We start from the raw sequence: 21168 nt of genomic DNA, 5'->3' as shown, positions 1-21168 counted from the left end.
CTTTGGTCTGCCAACCTAGGGTGTTGTTGTTGCCACAGTCGTCTTATGCTTCGCAGCGGCTACCTGGTCGGTTGCGGATGCTATCGTCGTCTTCTTCGCAACGGCTACCTGGTCGCTTGCGGAAACGGTAGTCTTCTTCTTCGCAGCGGCTACCTGGTCGCTTGCGGACACTGTCGTCTTCTTCTTCACAACGGCTACCTGGTTGCTTACGGATATATTGGGCTTTCTACCGGTGGATGCTTTGCCACCACGGCTTCACCCCCTCTGTTGGTTGGCGACCATTGCGCGGATGTATTTTTCTTTTGCAGGCATAGTCGGTTGGTGTTTTGAAGTGGAGGTTCCCCCTCGTGTTTTCTTGCTGTTCGTTTGTGTCTTTCGGATTCCGCAGGTAATCCTAGGATTACTTGTGAGTCCTGTGTAACTGTTGTCCGGCCTCTTTTTGGCCTTTCCTCCTAGGCCTTGTTTAGATGCCATCCAAATTCCAAGTTTTTTCACTCTCTCTTCATCACATCAATTTTTAACCGCTTGCATGGAGTATTAAATGTAGGTAAAAAAATAACTAATTGCACAGTTTAGTTCGAAATCACGAGATGAATCTTTTGAGCCTAGTTGGTCCACGATTGGACAATATTTGTCAAATAAGACGAAAATGCGGTTGAAATTTTTTCACAATCTAAACTAGGCCCGAGTGAAAAACGGGTAAAAAACCCCGTCGCGGAAAAAAAGAGGTAGGGATTCTTACCTCCGATTTCCGTTTATGGGCAGCTGTACTACTTGTCACATCATCAACTGTTCTGCTTTAACACCGGGGACGCTGTACATCGAAACAAACTGATGGACGACTGACGATCCATGCTTCCACACGCGAACCGTTCGTTCCTCACTTCCTCTGGCCAGTAGAGTGAAGGCTGTGGAGCAGACGGTAGTACCCATCGCGCGTGCTGCTTGTTGTGCTAAGGACCCGAATTGCCACCAAATCGACCCTTTTTTCTCTCTGATCGGGCCACCAAATTATCGGTTTGATCAGTCGTAAGTGCATTGCTGGGAATTATGCGCCCAGAGACCTTCGAACCACTGCAGAGGAAATCGGACGGGCACGGGAACAGTGGGCAGCAGCATATGCTTACCATTTTCGGGCGGCACCCCCACCCACACGGCGTTCGCATGATGGGACGCCGAGAACGCCCCGCGCCCGCCCTCATGATGCTCCAACCTCCAAGATGATGCGGCCTAGTGCCTAGCGTGGCGCACCGAGCCATCGGGACCGTGAAAGTGAGCCCATCCGGCACGTCGACGGCACCGGACCGGACGAGCCCGCCACGACACGGCGCGTGCATCGCCTCCGCCCTACCACGCACCGCCGCGCAGCTGCAAAGCCTGCCTGCAACCCGTCCCGGGGGACGCCTTGTCGCGTCGCGGCGGAAGGCTCCTCGGCTCGGCCAGCGGCCACCCACCCGCGCCCCGGTGCGCGTCGCCTACTACGCCGCCACGCAAGCAGGGAGAAGAAGCATCGCTCGCTCGGCAGTCCGCACTGCTCCAATCCAGTCGCGGCGGTCCCCCGGCGGGCGATACGGACGGCCCCGATCGAGTGGGGCCCGCCTACCCTGCAGCGCCCATGTATAAATACGCGGAGACAGGCTCGGTCCGCGCGTGCTCTCGCTCGATTTCGGGGGCGCGGGCGGATCAGACGGCGGGGAGCGAATCCGGGGGCCCAGCTCCCCGCACCTGCCTGGCTGTGGCTGCGAGCCTGCCTCCCCCTCCACCACTCCACCCTTCTCTCCACCACCTCCCCTGCGCCGCTGCTGTTGATCTCGCGAGCAAGAAAAAAACAAGGGGAAGAAATCTCCTCCCCCGTGCTGTTGCCGTTTGTTTGGCCTCGACCGCGGACCGCCGCTACCATCCAAAAGGCGGGCAGCAGGTCGGTGTCGTCGCCCAAGCCCCAGCGGGATCTTGCTGCTCCACCGCCGCCTGCTGGGATCCTCCATTCAACTCGCACTCGCACCTGCTCCAGATATTTGACCCGTGAGGCGGCGGCGGCGGCAGGCAGCCAACCCGGGAGAAGAAGAGCAGGGAAGGTAATGGGGATCTTGTTCTTAGAACATAGCATTGGGGCCTCGCTGACTCTGCTTCTCGCTACTCGTTTCTCGATATAGCTAGTGGTTTTTTTTTTTTTGGTTTGTGCCTCTATCTCTGCGCTGCTCCGTTGGCTGTGATATGATGTTGATCATCAAGATCTCCGACCCTTTCTTGGGTCCATCCGGTCCGGGGGGGGCCGCGGCAATCACCATTGTTTCCCGCTGTTGCCTTTTGCTCTGGCGTGGACACCCTTGCCCGGCAATGAGTACTCCTCGCTTGCTCCTTTATCGAGACAGGATTGCTTGTTAATCTGCGCACCTCACATGTAGCCGCCGGCTTGCTTCATATAAATCGTTCCTCTTTTTATTTTTTGCAGGTGTTCTTCACTTGAGCTTCATCTCAGCGTCAGAGGCCAGGCAGGCCAGCAGTAAGCAGTAAGCAGATTCCACTGTTGCTGCGGCGCAAGGAGCATTGTCGTGGGCGTGGCGTGGCTGGCCAATTCGCGTGGAGACGGGGAAACAGCGGATGGGCGTTTGCTAACCAGTAAGTTAACTGTGCCTAGCTTTGGCATCAACCACTGCCATTATTGGTTGCTTAACTGTAGTTATTTTTCATTAGAAGTGCTTAGTGCGGTTGTTAATCTCTGGGTACCACGTTTCATGGGGAGATTTGGCTGATAAGTGATAATACAGAGAAGTTGTGTTTGCCAATAGTGGGCACCACTCCCAGCCACTGAACCACAAAAACAATTGCTGTGGCCCCTGCGCCTGCCTAAAAGCGCCTATTTATCCAGGCAGTATGTGCATCCTTCTTGTTTCTGCTCTTCTTAAGCAGTTTCTTCTCAATGAAAACAAAGGGCTTTCAAAGCGCAAGGACCCACGTACTCCCGTAGTAGACTTAGTTGGCTCCAAGTGTTTGTCAACCTGCTAGGTGACGCTGCCAGCCACTGTTAGCCATTTGTTGCTGTTCATTGTTTCCTGTTCTCCTCCGGCAGCTCTGGTCTTACTGTTGCATGCACTTCACTACTCGCTCTGGGCTCTGCTGGGCTCTGGATTGTGGTTTCAGATCGAGTGATACTACGCATCGTAAGAGATCTATCAGAAGTTCAGAACCTTCTTGTTCTTGGCCACGAGTGAAGTCGGCATCATATTTGGAAGGGACACTCTACTCGTTCTCTCTACTAGCTCAAGAACCTCTACCGGTGCAGTGCAGGAGTCCAGCTCCAGCAGCCAGCTTTGCTGTGATACTACTGTCACCTGCATGTGCCACGCCCACACATCAATCAGTCCGTCTATCCTTCTGCTTTGCGGCCTTAGCCACTCGGCATTCGCTGCGTTCGGCTGGTACATTCCAGCTTTTCAGCTTATTCTCTCTCGTATAACTAACACTATTGAATCATCCAAAATCATTCGAAATTCACTGTGCACTGTACCAGCCGAACGCAGTGATACACAGTTACATTGAATGTTTAGTATTAAATATAGACTAAAAAATAATTACACAGTTTATGACTAATTTGCGTGACGAATGTGTTTAAGCTTAATTAGTTAGTAATTGGACAATAAAGTGCTACAGTACACATGTGTTAATGCTAGATTAATTAGGCTTAATGAATTGAGTCTCGTGGTTTACCGATGGATATCCGAACACGACACTCTGACACTTTACCGGCTGGATCGATCTAGCCGAAAGTTTCCTCGATGCATAGTGCCCCTGCTCCCTAGCTCTTGCGAGCTAGCTAGGTCGAGCTCAGGCTTCAGCTCAGTGGGATAACCGTGCACTGCGTGTCGACTGTCGTAGCTAGCTACAGACACTGGCATGCCTGGCCTGCGACATGCATGCCATGGAGCTCTGAGCTCTACGGCCCGGCGCGTGCACGCACGCACGGGACCGGCGCGGGCCGGGGCCGGTCGGGTCGGGTCCGCTTGCGCACGCGTGGGCTCTAGCGTCACTGTTTGGCTGTTGCCGGCCGTGCAGCGGTGCAGGGTCTTGATGGCGAGTGGTTGCGAACCGCTGGCCGTGGCGTGCATGCGTTGGAACGGAACGGACCACGGACGGCGCCAGCGTCACGCTGGTCTGAAATTGATAGCCTGCCGCTTCGTTCCCCGGGCATGCCTAGGTGATGCTTGTGCCCGTGTTCATGTGCTTTGCTTCCTTCCTGCGTCGGAGCTCTGGACGCGCGCGCCCGGTTCTATCTGATGATCTGGAACTGTTCGGTCGCAGCAGTTTATGCGAGTAGGGCCTCTGCCTCGCTGCGTCATTGAAGCTTCTGTTGGATTTTGTTCTGACTTCTCTGATGATCTTTTAGGTATGCTTGCTTGCTTGCACGACTGATGAGTTTGCTCTGGTGCAGGCGCACGTACTATTCCATTCCACTTCCACCGGCGGTCGAGGCGAGGACTGCGCTTGCTCTGCGGCGGGCGGCGGCAAAGGGTTTCAAAATGCTGGCGTGCATCGCCTGCTCGACCAAGGACGGCGGGGATCAGGACGGCGGCCCCCGCGCCGCCACGCCGCACGGAAGGGACGCCGGCAAGTCCCTCACCTCCCAGGTAGAGTAGGAGTACTCCCCAACCTACTACCCCACTGCACCTGCATTGCATGCACGCTCCCCCATACTACGTGGATCATGGATGTGACGGCTGCTGGGCAGACGAGGAATGGGATGCGCAGATAGATTGCGCCGCGCGGGAGGCCGCGGCCCGGCTGTCCTGCTCGGTCTCGGCCTACCATGCGACGCATCGATCCGTGGATTCAATGCGCTGCGCAGGTTATCGTCTCCCCATAATTTTCGTACGGCGCCTGCTGCTTCTTGTCTCCACGCTGTTGACGCCCAAACAGAGCCCGAGACAGGGAGCGCAGCTTTTCTCTGCCACACAAAATACTTTTGCTCGTACTACTAGTGCCAAGACAGTCTGTCTGGTTCCTCCGTCAAAACTTCACGTAGTATCACATCGAATGTTCTATGTATAGATACGTATACAGTATTAAATATAAGCTAAAAATAATTAATTACACATATTGCGACTATTATACGAGATGAATCTTTTAAATCTAATTAGGCCATTATTTGATAATAGAGTGCTACAGTAATACATATGCTCTTAATTAATTTGTCTCGCGGTTTATCGACGAATTCTATAATTTATTTTTTTTATTAGTATCCGAATACTTTATGTAACATCCGACGTGACACCCCCGGACTATACATTCTGGATATAAAGACCAGGGATGCTATCTAGGACTAGGAGTCGTACTACTCGTATGGAGTACTATTATTTTTCCTTGGCGTAAAAAATTCATTCTCGGCCTTGTTTAGATTGCAAATTTTTGCAATATGAACACTGTAGCACGTTTCGTTTGTATTTGACAAACTTTGTCCGATCATGGACTAACTAGGCTCAAAAGATTCGTCTCGTGATTTACAACCAAACTGTGCAATTAGTTATTTTTTTACCTACATTTAATGCTCCATACATGCGTCTAAAAATTGATGTGATGGAGAGAGAGTGAAAAAACTTGAATTTTGAGGCAATCTAAACAAGTCCCTCGTTTGAGTTGGAATAACGTTTGAAAACGTCCGTTGATAGTACAGGGGTGAGTGTGACTGTGAAATACTCCTAACGTTTGAAAACGTCCGTTGATAAAGCCAGTCAAGGCCTAGCCTAGTGGAATGTGACGTTGTGGGTACATGAGTCGACGTGGTGAAGGCTGCTTTTCCTTGCATTTTATGGATCTCCACACCCAAGGTTTTGGAGTTTGGACTCTGTGCGCGATGTGATGTTGTGATTTTGTCACTTTTGTTCCCCCATTCTGCTACCCCCCCTTTTTTTTTTTTGCACTTGCTAGATGCTTCTGTACCATTCAGTCTGTCCTCCAGCTCCATGCAAAGCTGATCCTGGATTGCTAGTAGTAGTACCCTGCATGATATTTTATCCTCTCGCTTTCCTTTTTCTTTGTTCTGCCAAATATGCGATCGTCTCGTTGTGGAAGCTGGAAAGACATTCTTTGGTTGATTTAACCTGAGCTTTACTCTCTCGTCAAAGAATGTTTCATCTGGTCCTTTAGCAGTCCCACACCAAAAGAAAAGAAAAAAAAGAATGTTTGCAGCCACAAGTTGTGTGGTCCTGTACATGGGCTGGCTTGGGGGCCCTAGGCCCAGGCTGGGCCTGTCGTAGTAGCTGCCTGTTGCATCCTCTTGCTCATGACACGAAGTCACGAACAAGGCTGAGGACATGCATCACTAGGACTCGAGTATCCTTGTGTTGGCTTCCCGCGGCATGCTTTTGCCTTTGCTGTGCTTTAAGGCAAGGTACAAATGTTCTTGCCCACAGCAAAAACCAACACATGCACTCGTAGATCGTCCCCTCTGGGTGTTATTATGCGCAGCACCACTAACTGCTTTGTTGGTGCTTTGTACGTACCTTGCTTCAGACGAAAGATGTGCTGGGTTAGCGGGGAGGGTGCTTTTGTGTTCTGTAGCCTTCGCCTAAGTCATCTCATCTAACCCTAAAGCCTCAAGTGCCTTGTGTCTGCTACTGCTAATCTTAGGCCCTAACCGGAGTGGAATCCATCATTAACCATCTGGTGTTATCATTGACGCTTTACTTAAAGACTGAATTCTCGCCTACGCTTGATTGTCTGTCGAGGTGTGCTGCTCTCGTATGCTATTTGGAAAGAAATGTGCCTACGCCCTATATACTCCAAATTAAATAAAGTGATCGTTACTGTTGCAAGATTTGTAACTGAACAGTGTTAGGTTGTTCAAGAACGTAATCGTCTGAAAAATTAAAAGCCAACTACGTATTCCGTGCTAATTCATGCAAATATATCATGTGCCATGTCATAAATTCTGCACCTGCGACCATCTGACAAAGGAAGCCTTCGGCAAATGTGCTTTCAGCTCAAGGACATGGTGCTCAAGTTCTCCGGCTCCGGCAGGCAGTACAAGGCCGCGGCGAGCCCGTCGTTCAGGGGCAACCGCTTCCACCGCAACAGCCGCCTTGCCGCGTACCCGGGTGTCATCGACGACTCGGGCTTCACGTCGGACGGGACCGCCGAGGGCTACAGTAGTTACATGAGGGCGACGACGACGACGGGCGCGACAGCCACGAGAACCATGCCGGCCCCTCCGCCGTGGGACGCGGCCACCAAGGTCGCCCGTGGCTTCGCGCAGCACGTCAGGAGCCCGAGCGCGAACTGGATACCGAGCATCGGGGAGGAGGACGAGGAGGAGGATGACGAGGTCGTCGTCCTGGAGGAGGACAGCGTGCCGCGGGAGTGGACGGCCCAGGTGGAGCCCGGCGTGCAGATCACCTTCATCTCCATCCCGGGCGGCGCCGGCAACGACCTAAAGCGAATCCGCTTCAGGTGCCTATCATGCACGAACAGTTTTGCGCGCAATTGCTTGATCAAATGCGTGATCAGCTAACGGAGCATCGAACGTGTGCAGCCGCGACATGTTCAACAAGTGGGAGGCGCAGCGGTGGTGGGGGGAGAACTACGACCGCGTGGTGGAGCTCTACAACGTGCAGACATTCAGCCGGCAGCAGGGCATCTCGACGCCGACGTCCTCCATCGACGACGCCTCGCAGGTCCGTCGCCGACTCGCCGTCTCGACCGCCGGTCTAGCGTACGTTTTTGTGCTGTCGTCGTGGATCAGACCACACCAACTGAAACTGTTGGCATGCAGAGAGACTCGTCGTTCTACTCCCGCGCCGGCTCGACGAGGGAGAGCCCGGTGATCCTGCCGCCGACGGCAGCGGTGGGCAGGGAGCAGCCGATCGCCCGCGCCACCTCGTGCAGGGCCATGGCGGCGGCGGTGGCGGCTTCCACGGCCCGAGCCGCGTGCAACCCATCGTCCAGTGCCGTGCCGGACCCGTCGGACCACGTGTGGGCGCACCACTTCAACCTGCTCAACTCCGCGCCGGCGCCGGCGGCTGCTCCGCACCTGGACCCGTCGCGCGCTACCACGTCGTCCCTGGACGAGGCGTCCGTGTCCGTGAGCAACGCGAGCGACCTTGAGGCCACGGAGTGGGTGGAGCAGGACGAGCCCGGCGTGTCCATCACCATCCGCGAGTTCGGCGACGGCACCCGCGAGCTCCGCCGCGTCCGATTCAGGCAAGTCCATGGCCACTAGCTACTCAATCTCCCGATGCAAGACATCTAATCATGCTGTAAATCTTGTCATGCTAATGGGATATGAACTCGCGTTCTTGTGTGCTGTTGCTGCAGCCGGGAGAGGTTCGGCGAGGATAGGGCCAAGGTGTGGTGGGAGCAGAACAGAGACCGAATACACGCGCAGTACCTGTGACGTCGGAGCAAGCTAGCTAGCTCCTGGATGTGCAGTGCACGCCTTGGATGCAAGGCAAGCCACCAATCCATGGACAATACTAGAGTGCTGTAGGGCTGAGTGATACTACTATCTGCTAGTGCTAGTTTTTACAGGGTGAACATAGAGATGAAAGAGGTCCACGGAATGGAGCCTGTGTAAAACATGATTTGCTACTACTGATCAGGGTTTGCGTGTTGATGACCAATGTATTTTTTTCCCCTTGGTGACTGCACTAATATTGTATTGTCTTGATCTCATCAGATTAACTGTGCTCACATTTTCTAAGCGCGGGCACAGATCATCCACAAGAGACCCAGCAAGCTGCCGCTGGTATAGACAAAAAATTCACTCTGCAATGACAAAAGAAAGCAAGACTAAAATTCTCTCCAGTTTCGCGTTTTTGACAACTCGTGTACCATAAGGAGGACGCGTTTGCCATCGTTACATGACGTACGTCAAATTGACACTTTACTGCGTCCTCACTTGTGGGCTGTACAGTGTCCATCCCTTGTTGGGCTCAAGGATTTACATGCTATTAATGTGAATAAAAACGGTTTCACAGAAAGATTGATGCAAGACAAACCAAATCAAATTAATATCACAATCATGTTTATTAAGACATGGGGGCAAGCTTGATGCTGGCAACAAGCAGATCAACGGCCCGGAAGAGGGGAAGGCTTGATGCAGGCTCTAGCACTTCACAAAGGAATTTGCAAACCCATTCTAAGATGTCTCGATGCAGCAGAACTGTGGCGATGGCAAATCCGTCGAACAGGCAAACGCTCAGGCTGAGCTATCCTCTTCGGCACACTGGTTTCTGCACACTATACTAATAGCCCTCCTGCAGCTGATCGAATTTTCACTCTACATACCCTCATTTAGCTGACCAATTTTCTTGTCAGCCTCTTTGCTGGAGGGATATCGTCAGACTTCCCAAGAAAGTCCGACTTACCATGTCCGGCCTTCATCATCGGGGCAGCAGGCTTCACAGTGCTTCGTGTTCTCGAGGTCACAGACATCTGGGATAGTCTCTCTGTAATTGATGAGACCTTTTGTATTGCTCCTCGACCAGTTTCAGGCAAGCTGCGTGAATGCCTAAGTACAGGATTCCCTACAATTCCAAGAAAAGAAGTTTCTAAAAATAAAAACCCAAATTTCATGCAAGGAATTGGGTAATGCAACCCTATATAGTAAACTTGCCTGGGCTATTCCGAGCTGGTACCCGATTTGTAGTTAGTTTATTGCTATTCTCGGTTGGTTTTGTACTCTTGTGTGATGGCTGACGATCCAAGTGAAGTTTTCTTTGTACACCTGCAATGTTGGTAACAAAATATACAATCAAACTAAATCCTTTAAATCGCTCCAGCCCAATTAAAACAGATAAGAAACATACCAGTCTTAGATAAACCATTTAATTTTGTGGATGCATTGCTATGAGATTTCATCGTTGATAGAGTTCCAGTTGAGAATCTTCTAGCGACACTGTTCTCTGAAATTCCTTTTGCTCCAACTAAAACAAATGAATCCAACACATGTAAAACAACAATATCCTAAATGAACTAGTTGCAAAGCAAAATACTAGTCTGTTAACTAACCACATGGAGGTGTTTTAGGAGCTTTTGGACGGACAGGAAGTGGAACATATGTACAACCCTAAAAGTTGGCAACCGGAAAACTGATTATAGTCCTGAGACAGTAACTGAACCTTGTCAATAAAAATAGAGTAGAAAGACTATTACCTGAAAGAAGGTATGCTGGAGGACTTCTGTGGCCTTTGGTCTCTTGCTAGGATCCCATGAGCATAGTGACTGCAAGACACGCAGAAATTTAAATTATCATGTAATGCAATGATCGATTGATATACCATCTAAAATAATACTATAACTGAAGAACTTACTGATATGAGGTCAATTGCCTCGCTACTAGCTGTTGTCATCACCTCAGACAGTTGACTGCCTTTGATCTGCATGGATAGAATACACACTCAACATTAGATCAAACATTAACTAGCCATTCAACATGTATTCACATTCACAATGAGGGGGCAAAAGGTAGCACAATCCATCCTTTTCAGTGGAGTCCAACTATGGTAATCAAGAAAGAGAATGGCATAAACAGCATAACACTTCTCGTAATCTGATGGGGATTTTGGAAACAAGTACAAGACTAATAGGATTTGAATGGACTGTAGCGGAATCGATGAGGACTCGAGAAAAACTTAGGACAAACAGATTCTAATATTTTAGGACGAATTAAATGACGTGTGTAGTGTACTGTTTCATTTGTTGCAACAAACAAGTTCCTAAAAGAAAGTATCAAGAAAATCATGACGTGTGTAGTGTACTGTTTCATTTGTTGCAACAAAGTTCCTAAAGGGTATCAAGAAAATCATGATAATACTCCCTCCATTGAAGAAAAAGCATTGTTTTGGACACTGAGTGTCTTAAACATAATCTTAATCACCTTAATGGAAAATAATTTTAAACCTAACAAAAATTAAAATGTTCAGGAAATATTGTTCCTAAAAGATCCTACTTTTACAAATAAAGAACTACAACTGATTTGACATAACACCAACAGAACAACTGGGGCATGTTGTAGTTTTCTGGTATTTAATCTACTTTTATTAGATCCAAATACACTGGCTGCATAATTCTAGGTTAACGCATGTTTCTTTAAAAACTTTGAGGCGGCATCAAAGAGAAAAGAAACTAGTGAATATTGACCTGTGGGAACTGATACTTCATTGCTTCTGCAAGAGACAATCCTTGAGGCCAAGATTGCTCATCTGGACTACCGATAACATTGCATATCTTGTGAATCTCATCAGCTTCACTAATAAGTAGTGAAATAAGAAAACAGGGGTAAGAGAATAGCCATAATGAGATAAAACAAGAAAATAGAGATTCTTAATTATTTAATTGAAATGAGGGGTCTGCAACAAATCTATTTTCTGGAGAGATAAAGAACCAAAAGAAACTAAATTTTGGAACAGATTTGGACATTTAATTTGAGATAAGTCAAACATTAAGGCGGACCAACAAGAAAGCAGCAAACAAATTGAGCAACAGATTTGTGAGTGACAAGCTTTAGCAGCATACACAGTCAACCCTATTACCTGGTTCCAGGAAAGAGAGGATGGAGTGTCAACAGCTCAGCCATTATGGCACCCATTGCCCACATATCTATGAGATGGCAAGGTGAAGAAATGTCAGATTACGAGTTGAGTTGGTCCATCCATGAATAGGCAAATAATAAGCAAATAGTAAGTTTTTTATTTTTATTTTTCATACCAACTGCAGAATCAAAAAAAAAAAAATCATACCAACTGCAGAATCATAAGCAGATGACTGGAGCAAGACTTCTGGTGCCCGATACCTAAGGCATTCAAACATAGGGATTAACAAAAGACACGACTGATTTCTTTTATTTTGGTGTCTAGTTTGAAGAGAGGGCAGTGCTAACCAGCGAGTTGAGACATATTCTGTATATGGTGGCAATGATGAGACTTCCCTTGCAAGACCAAAGTCTGCTAGCTTTATGATATCTTTGCTAACCAACAGATTCTCTGCGCAACCAAGGCATTATCAGTGCAATATGGCATACACATAAGTAAAACTGAGCTGCTGATTCAGATGCAATCATGTCATATACTCCCTCTAGTGCAAGAACTATCGTTTATGGGTTGCATGTGGTCAAAATATCAAAATTTCAGCCATGAATTAACATTTTTGCACAAGACTAATCATTTGAAAATGGTATGTGTACATTTTTTTCAAAAGTAGTTGGTATGTTTTATGAACATCATGCAATGTTACACCAACGTGATTATCTCACAACGTGGGGAGTATCTCGCCTGAGGGAGGATATGTACAAGGTGTACGTGAGTTTACTAGACTACCTATATTGCTATATTATATACACTGGTAGCCAAAGTTATGTTTCGGTAATCATTTGATGACTAAGTAACCATTTTTTTATATGCTATGGAAACATCTCAACTGATTGTTGACAACACTGAGAACCTACCAGGTTTGAGGTCACGATGAAAGTAGCCCCTCTGGTGCATGTAAGCAAGAGCCTGAAATATCTGAAAGCACCAGTTGCGGACTTCAGACTCTAAGAAAGGCTTGACCCTATCTTTCATAAGTTGGTAGAGATTACACTCCTAGAAAAACAAGGGTTCAGATTCAACAAGAGCACAATAATGGCGCAGTAGAATATTTGCTATCCATAACATCTTAATTACCATGTATTCCATTATGAAGTATAATATATCATTTTCCCTGATAACCTCTTTAAGCTTCACAATGTTAGGATGATTCATGCGCCGCAAAGACTTCATCAATAAAAAAAAAGGTCAGCTGAAAGATCATAACAGGGAATGATAGTAAGAACATCACTGGTCTAAAATACCTTTACTTCACGCAGACTCATACATTCCTCAAAAGAATAATACTTTTTCTTCATTTTCTTAACAGCAACCTACATTAAAGCATCGGCAAATTCTCTTGTTATTATTATTTCATTCAGAGTTCACAGTAAAAATGTTTCCAGATAAGTTCTATCTTCAGATACATACAACTTCACCATTCTGTTTATTTATAGCACGCCATACACTCCCGAAAGTCCCATCACCAACTTCCTTAATCAACTTGAATCTGCAAAGACATGTTGTAAGACAAAAATAACCTAGAATAGAGAATCTGTAGAACTAAGTGTTATAAGATAAAAGCAACCTAAAATAGCCAGTCAGTATAAAAGTTACCTATCCATTGTTGTGGTATCTGAGCTGCCTTGTGCAAGTTTTCTCCTTCAGAATAACCAAGTCAAGAGAAATATGAACAGCCAACCACAGGCACGTGTTTGCCAAGTTCTAGCTGATCAATCTCTTGTCCTGCAATTAGCAAATAAGATAAGGCCTGCAATTAATTGACAGTCTCAGAGCAGAGAAAAAAGATGATCCTGTAAGGCTGATATGGTTTGAAAAAATAAACTACCTCAGTATGTAGGATTCTGTTCCACTACAAGCCCACTGCAACCATAGCATAAGTTGCTAAGTGTAGCAAGGATGAGCCCTGACCTCAGATAGTACACAAAAGACAAAAAAACTAACTAGGGGCAGCAACAGATGTCGGCTGAACACAGCAAAGATATTAACCCTGTAAAAAGAGAAAATAAGAAATGAAATTTAGAATATTTCAAGTTAGCCACTAGAATTGAATTTCTTCACATGCCAATGTATGTGGCAAAGTGAAGAGAGATATGCATACCCCACTTATATGAGCACCATCTACCTGAAAAGAAGCTTTTCAGGAGTTGATGTGCTGGTAGGAATTGGGAAAATGAGAAGGAAAAATCATGTGAATACAATAACACAAAACAAAGGAAGACCAAGGTGGTGGAGTTACATGTAGATGTCTGGCATAGACTGAAATATATAAACTTCAGGAAAATATCACATCAGCCTGCTTGTTGAGCATAGAGGAGCATATAACCACTATGTGTAGTTCACCAGAGAGGAGAGATGGGTGTTCCCACGAGCTAAGACACACCAATCAAGAGTTTCTTTCGAAAAGAACTGCTTGCATTGAAGGAGATATGCCCGGCAGATCACTTTTTCCATGTCTCAGATGAACGCTTCAAGCCCCCAAATTCACTGCTCCTGAAATCTAATCAACAGTTTGAGTCAGAAAGCACACAAAAAGCAAAAGGGACTAAAAGACACTAATCAAAACTTGACAACATTTACAGCTACAGAGCATGTCAAATTGTTGCAAAATGAATTAACCTTAGGCTCTTAGCATGCCCAAATATACCAGAATACATAAAAATAAAAGGCACTATTGGAATTTCTTTCTAATAAAAGTTGGGCTACCTTTCTCGTCAATAATAATGAAATTGTTCCGTCCACACATTGCTAACAAGTCTATTGCCAACACAGTGACATTCTAAATCACCGTGCTCTTGGGAAAATCAATGCAATTGCATTTGCAGCTAAATTCAAGATGAACTAGAGTATTATCAATGTAGAGCATGAGTACCACACAACAGAGATACATCGAGGCTGCTATTCTATCAGTTGCAATAACAATATCATGAAAATCATGATATACTCCAAATAAAAACATAGGCAATGGTTAGCGGCAACAACAATTATCTTGCAAAGACAACCAGCCACAAACAACCACCCCCGAGGCCCCGAACAGCAAAATGATAGCATTATGCTCTAAGTTGAAGAGCAAACGACCTGCATTGGACCTCAGTCGCAATTTACACCTTCTCCGCAACAAAAAACACAAATTTTATCATCCAAATGAGACAAGAAAAAGAAGAGGATACTTTTACCATCTCGGATGAGGGGGAGAAAAGGACCTTTTCCAACATAATACAAATCAAGCCAATGAAACAGATCCAAAATATCGTACCACAAAACACAGCATCACGCAAGAGGCATTACAGCGCACCAACTCGCCGCCCAGATCCGGCCGTCCGGTGCACAGATCCAGGGCCAAATCCCGCCCAGCAAGCAAAAACAGAGAGAGAAGCGAGGAAGCCTCCGCAGAGACAGGGCGCACAGAAAAGCGCGAGGCGCGTAGAGGCGACACAGGAATCGATTCCATACCTTACCCTGCGGGCGAGGACAGAGCATAGGGTGGTGTCGTCGTCCCCCGCACGTGGTTGCCGCGTGCCCTGCCTCCCTGCTCGCGCAGGCAGCCCGCGCGGACCGGGGGGGGGGAGGAAGCGAGCCGCACCGGCACCGGCACCGGCGGCGGCGGCGGCGTGTGTGGGACGGGAAGGAAGAAGGGGGGCAGCGGCGGGCCTTCCGGATTCTACCCGCGTCGCGCTCCGTTACTTTTTATAACCATGGCAGGCCACCGCAGCACAGCACCGCCTCCTCCTCTCCTCGCGTCGCCTCTCGCGCTCCGCCCCCGCCTTGGCCTTGCCTGCCTTGCCTGTCTGTCTGCCGCTCGCGGCGTCTCCCCTTTTTTTGCCCGCTTTTTAACCGCTCCCCCTGTTCGTTTTTTTGGGCTCGCCCCGCCGGACGCCAAAGCGCTCGCCTTTCACCACCCTCTTACGGAGCCCGCCTGCTATTGGCAACTTGGCATCAGGGCGATTGCTCGGGAAGAGGAGTAGGCAACTTGCCATCGATGCCAGCTGGATGGGGAACGAGATCCTCTGTCGGTCTCCGTGACCGGCAGCACTCCATCGCTGCCGTTCAATGCCATCCGATGGAGCAGCTGAGCCCAGGCAATACCTCCTTTGCACGTGCATGTTTTGGCCCAATAACACGGCCTAATAAGCGGAAAAAGCAGCCGGCGGCGTTCTTCTTTTTGGCGCGATAGCTCGCTGTTTTGGCGCGGACGCGACTTGTTTTGGTGCCGGGGCTGGAGCTAGGACGACCGAGGCGAGGCGGCGATCATCGACTGCTCGTGCTATGCTGCCGTTGATACGATCAATTGGTGGAGTACTCTGCACTCCTAGATCTTTCTCTCTACTAAGATTTTTCGTTGTTCTAATCTAGTCGTCGTTGATATCCCTAGATGTGTTGATATGTATTGAAAGAAGTTCTTTGTCTATGTGAAAACGAAACCTGCGTGTTTCAGATAGCAGAAAATAGGTGTGTAATCATTATTGTTTATTTGCATCATCGGATTAGATTAATGGCTTCACACAAGTACAGAGTCTCCATTTTAGTTGCTCAGTTTAGCACCAAATCATTTTTTTTGTAGGGAGAGTTTGATTCTTGATTTGTTACCTCAAGTTGGCATGGAGTTCGGTACCATAGAAGAGGCCGGGATGTTTTGGGTTACCTTTGGAGGTCAAAAAGGCATTAATGTTAGAAAAAATATGCAAACAAAAGAAAATCTGATGAAAAATTTAGATCTTGCAGATATGTTTGTGCAAATGAAGGTCATAGAGTGCAAGATAAAAGAGATCATCTCACAAAGTGTCCAAAAACTTAAACTAGAACTGATTGTCAAATCCTCATAGGTCTCATACTAGACCAGGAGACCACGAGAAGGGAAAGTATAAAGTAACTGATTTGATTTTGGAACACAATCACACCCATCAATTGTCGTAAACCTCACACTTCATGGTGTCTCAAAGGAAAATTTCAGAGTTACAAGGTTTTGAAATTGAGACGGCTGATGATGCAGGAATTAGACCCAAAGCTGCACATGAGTTGGCTTCCATCCAAGTTGGTGGCTCACTTAATCTCAGTTACACTATTCGAGACCACAAGAACTATTTAAGGGGCAAGCGTAAAAAAGAGATGGCATATGGTCAAGCAGGAAGCATGCTTATGTATTTTCAGGAAAAAAATATTGATAACCCGTCATTCCAATATGCTTTGCAAATGGACCGGGAAGAACAAACAAACAGAGTAGGCCATTTGGTGTATTTGTTGGGTTCAACCATTTTAGGTAAACTGTGGTTTTGAGTGTTGTTCTCATGTATGATGAGACATTTGAGTCATTTAAGTGGCTATTTGAGACTTTCCTGAAAGCGCATAATGGCAAAGAACCTAAAACAATCTATACTGATCAAGATGCTGCAATGGGAAAAGCAGTTAAGGCGGTCTTTTGGAGTCTTGGCATGGTCTGTGCACTTTTCACATCATGCAAAGTGTTGTTAAACATCTAGCTGAACATTATGATGAAGAATCAGCTACTTCTCCAAAACAAGAAGTCAAAGGCAGCAACAAAGAACCAAGTATTCTCTCAGATTTTAGTACATGTATGTATGAGTACAAGATGAAGAAACATTTGAACAAGCATTTAACAGCATGAGGACAAAGGTCAGCAATGCAAACTTGGTTGGATAGTATATACAAGGTGAGAGAAAAATGGGTTGAATGTTATATGAAGGGTGTGTTCACTATTAGGGATGAGAAGTACACAATTGAGTGAGAGTCTAAATAGTGAACTTGAAGCGACATTTCAAATCTGATTTTGATATCATTCGATTTCTTAAACATTTTGAAAGGGGCGCGGAATATAAAAGAAATAATAAATTGAATGCTGAATTTGAATCAAGGAAAAATTACCTAGGCTCAAAATGAGGACACCTATGTTAATCCAAGCTAGCAAGCTATACACACCAACTATTTTTGAAGCTTTTCAATTTGAATATGAGAGGTCCATGGCAGCATACACCACGACATTAGAAGGCAAAAAAAAATGAATATCTTGTAGCAATCAGGAGTTTTGATAAAAAATTTACCCTTGAGAAGAAGTACAAAGTTATCGGTGATCCTTCAGACCAAACCAGTACATGTAGCTGTTGACAGTTTAATAGAATCGGAATATTGTGTGGCCATGCTCTAAAAGTCCTTGATTTGATGAATATCAAGTCACTCCCGGTCCAATATATATTGAAGAGATAGACACCAGAAGCACGCAATGGGACAGTACAAGACAACCAAGGCCGAAACATAATAGAGAATCCAAAATTAAATGGTATGCTTCGCTAGCAAAAATATGACTCGCAAATTTCTCAATTTGGCTCATCGAGCTGCCAGTCATCCAAGATGCACCTTATTAGTGAACAACACACTTGACATGCTTAGCAAGCAAGTCGAAGAAGAAATCAATAGTTTTTCTAGTGCCGTGGATCCTAGTCATTGTTCCCACAAATGTTGCTCCCCCCATTGATTTGGTGAGTACAGCAAGCCTAAAGAAAAAGGAGGTGGAAACAAAAACCTCGAAGCGCAAAAGAAATTGGCTTGACAAGAAGCGCAAGGTAGCAAAGAAGGGAGGCAATAAAAAGGAAAAGATTCAAAGGTATGTAATAACACAAAATATAATTGATTATCTTCAGTTGTGTTCAATTGAAACATGTTCTAGTTTTTTTATTTGAAGGAACAAGAAACTAGAAAAATGCCTAGAGAACAGCAGAACAACAGTCGATGATGGCGTAATGGTTCAAAATATTTCTCCTAGTACTTCTTTGCCCAAGGAAGGAATGTTTGAACCATATATGGCCATTAATACCTTCTCTCCACTATTCACGGTAATATTTCAAAGTAATAGATTGTTTCTCCAATCACAGATGTCTGAACCATACATGTCTTAGACATACATGTCTGAACCTTTTATTTTGCAGGAGGCAATCACAGATGATGTCATTGCTGAATTATAGTAGTATGGTAAGGAAGAATACCTTTTGCCTCCTGAAACATAGATTGTTTTGGAATAGCTTTTGCATCTGTGGTTGAAGTATAAAGTAGAGGGAATTGTAAAGTTCATATGACCAGCAACAAGGTCATATACACCTACTAGATGCCAGAGAACAACACAACATTTTGCGCATCTCTAAATTTGCAACACTCAGCAATATTTTTTATTCAATTCCAGGATAATTTACAACAAAATGGCAATCAATAAATTTTGCATGATTTGATGCTTTGGATACAACCACAAGTTACACGGTTTGCGAGCTCTTGCACAAATTACACTTTATAGGCATTCTCTGCAGACTGTACTTAGAGCATTAGAGATTGAGAGAGCTCCTAGACAGTAGTCGTGCCATAGCTAGTCAAGCTCCTGGACAGCAGTCGTGCTCCTAGACAGCTCCTGGACGAGGTGGAAATGTTGTAGGCCGGCAGCGTCCAGGACGATGACGGCGCTCGGCAAGGGACGACGACGGGGAGACGCTCGACCTGGGAATGGCGACGATGCAGCCCGCAGCAAAGGGATGGCAACGGCGCGGCTCTGGCCGAGGGGATGGCGACGGCGTGGCTCTGGGAGAGGGGTTGGCGATGTTGTAGCTCTGGGAGAGGGGATGGCGATGGTGTGGCTCTCCACGACGGGATGGCGACAGCGCGACGCTCGAGCAGAAGACGGCGGCGGCGATTTTCCTATCCATCGGTAGGGGCTGCGGGCTGCCCGCTGCTTTTTAGGCTTAATAGGCCATGTTATTGGACCACCCCAACGTGTGAACGAGGCAGAGTGCTTGGGCTCGGCTGCTCCATTGGGTGGCAGCCGACGATTGCGATGGAGTGACTGCCGGGAGCAGTGACGGTGACCTGACTTCAGACGATCTCGTTCCGCTGGATTGAGATCGCGCGCGGGGCTTAATGCATTGTTAATGACGATTTGGAGCGAGATGATGGGCCACTTATCGCCGGGTGGACTTTTCCGGCACGATGGCGACGCCTCTGTTAGCTAGTGAAGAGCTGAAGATACCTCCCAACTGCGACGATGCGTCATATGCAAAACTGTATCTGCTCTCCTCTGCTCTGCTCGACCTCGATTTCTATCATAGATTGCGTGATAAAGATCTCCGGTGAATGGTGGTAATGTCTCGTTCCGATGAACCTGTGGTGTTACTCATCTTCAAACATGAATACTCAGAGCTGCGGTTCATTCCGAAATCTCTAGCCACGGGAATGATCACGGATATCCCATTATCGCTACTCCTACTTTCTTACCGGTCCTGCGTCGGATGGTGACGGACCTCGATGGTCCTAGCCGACCAACCTAGCTGCCTGCTGCCGTTAGGTTTGGCACTCGCAGCTGCTAGGCACCGCACAGAGATGATCCGGCCATCCGGGGGCTCACGAGCCACAAAGCCCCCACACCACAGCACCAAGTGCCGTGCCCGCAGCATCTCTACATTCCGTGCCATCGACAGCACGCAGTACGGTCCCCGCTGCTTGGCGGAAGTTATAATGGCGGTGGATTGGTCCCGACGCAAGCAAGCAAAGCTGACACGGATCCCTGCTCCCGGTTGGTAGCCCGTCGCCATTGCTGGCTCCGTGGGCTAATCCATCCTTCCTGATAGATAAGCCTGCTCTGCTCCAACGGACAAGTCGGTCCGATTAATTATAGAAGAATTTCAGGTATACTCCTATAAAAAAAACTGTTTCTGCTATTATTGGGGGAGTTAGGTTAGTTCTCTATTCTCTGCAGATTTTGTGTTCTAGTGGAAGAACAGGTAGTACAATGATTTTGCTTGATCATGTGGGTGCCTTAACTGGTGATGAAATGATTTTCCGATTGCTAGCCTGACTTAAACAAAAATGCTCAACTACTCCTAAAAACTGAATCATGCACCCCGTCTCTGAAACTGATACCCAGCTGCACCGCAACTCATTAAGGTCGTGTTTGGATGCGTATGTATTCATCTCAATCTAATATGTCGAAGTGGATTTGAGTGAAATAAACTAAGTTATATTTCAATCTACTCCCACGCATATGAATTGAAGTGTATACATGCATGCTTCGTAAGTCCAAGCGCTCTACTGCAGATCCTTTGCTTCTCGTCGTCCTCTGCCTATGCCTTTGACTCGTCGGATCGGATGCGCCGCATAAATCCAACTGCTCGCTCACGTGCTAGATCTGGCTACAGTGCCAGGAGCCGCAGGCACAGGCAACACAGGCACAGCAGACGAATGAGCCCTCGCCATGCGCACATGCCAAGATGCTCTTCGGCGTGTTCGCTGGTTGATTTTTGGACTGGTTTGAGCTGACTGGTGCTGGTTTATTGTGAGAGGAAAACACTGTTGGTTGTGGCTGAAACCAACGAGCAAACAGCGTGCTTGCTCTTCAAAGTCTCGCGCGGGCGGCTTGTGCTGCTGTGCACCGAGGTGGGTCAGGGGTCAGCAGCCCAGCGCTCGCCACGAAACTGACCTCCCCTTGCTCGGAACCAACATTTTCTCATCTGTGTGCGCAACACAACATCCCAGACCGGCAAATCCACACCGCACGGACTTGGTCTCCCTATGGATTACTATAAGTACCGGCGTACTACCG

The 21168-nt window shown here is 47.2% G+C and overlaps 2 protein-coding genes across 6 annotated transcripts; one reads left to right on the top strand and one right to left on the bottom strand.

The window, feature by feature from the left end:
• Positions 1-1677: 1677 nt before the first annotated feature.
• On the top strand, positions 1678-9251 carry LOC136477956 (protein Brevis radix-like 2). Its single transcript, XM_066476257.1, has 7 exons — positions 1678-2075; positions 2453-2619; positions 4430-4625; positions 6977-7443; positions 7526-7667; positions 7766-8193; positions 8308-9251. Exons 3-7 carry the CDS (start codon positions 4518-4520, stop codon positions 8384-8386), a joined length of 1224 nt encoding a protein of 407 aa, XP_066332354.1. The 5' UTR covers positions 1678-2075; positions 2453-2619; positions 4430-4517; the 3' UTR covers positions 8387-9251.
• On the bottom strand, positions 8979-15491 carry LOC136477954 (cyclin-dependent kinase F-4-like). 5 transcript variants are annotated; one of them, XM_066476251.1, is made up of 18 exons: positions 15033-15491; positions 13819-14079; positions 13408-13569; positions 13176-13329; positions 12990-13068; positions 12824-12892; positions 12657-12746; positions 12437-12575; positions 11873-11975; positions 11733-11785; positions 11526-11592; positions 11134-11242; positions 10305-10370; positions 10147-10215; positions 10003-10060; positions 9801-9917; positions 9608-9718; positions 8979-9518 (listed from the first exon to the last, which is right to left on the bottom strand). In XM_066476251.1, the coding sequence occupies exons 4-18, from the start codon at positions 13181-13183 to the stop codon at positions 9286-9288; spliced, it is 1371 nt and encodes a 456-aa protein (XP_066332348.1). In that variant the 5' UTR covers positions 13184-13329; positions 13408-13569; positions 13819-14079; positions 15033-15491; the 3' UTR covers positions 8979-9285. The 5 variants fall into 5 exon arrangements, with proteins under 5 accessions (XP_066332348.1, XP_066332349.1, XP_066332350.1 ...); XM_066476252.1 differs by having other exon boundaries at positions 13819-14072; XM_066476253.1 differs by having other exon boundaries at positions 15038-15491.
• Positions 15492-21168: the final 5677 nt, after the last annotated feature.

The sequence above is a fragment of the Miscanthus floridulus genome, chromosome 8 (genome assembly GCF_019320115.1).
Source record: "Miscanthus floridulus cultivar M001 chromosome 8, ASM1932011v1, whole genome shotgun sequence".
Classification (NCBI taxonomy): Eukaryota; Viridiplantae; Streptophyta; class Magnoliopsida; order Poales; family Poaceae; genus Miscanthus; species Miscanthus floridulus.
The sequence above is the reverse complement of the archived record's forward strand: the minus strand, read 5'-3'. Positions and strand labels throughout refer to the sequence as shown.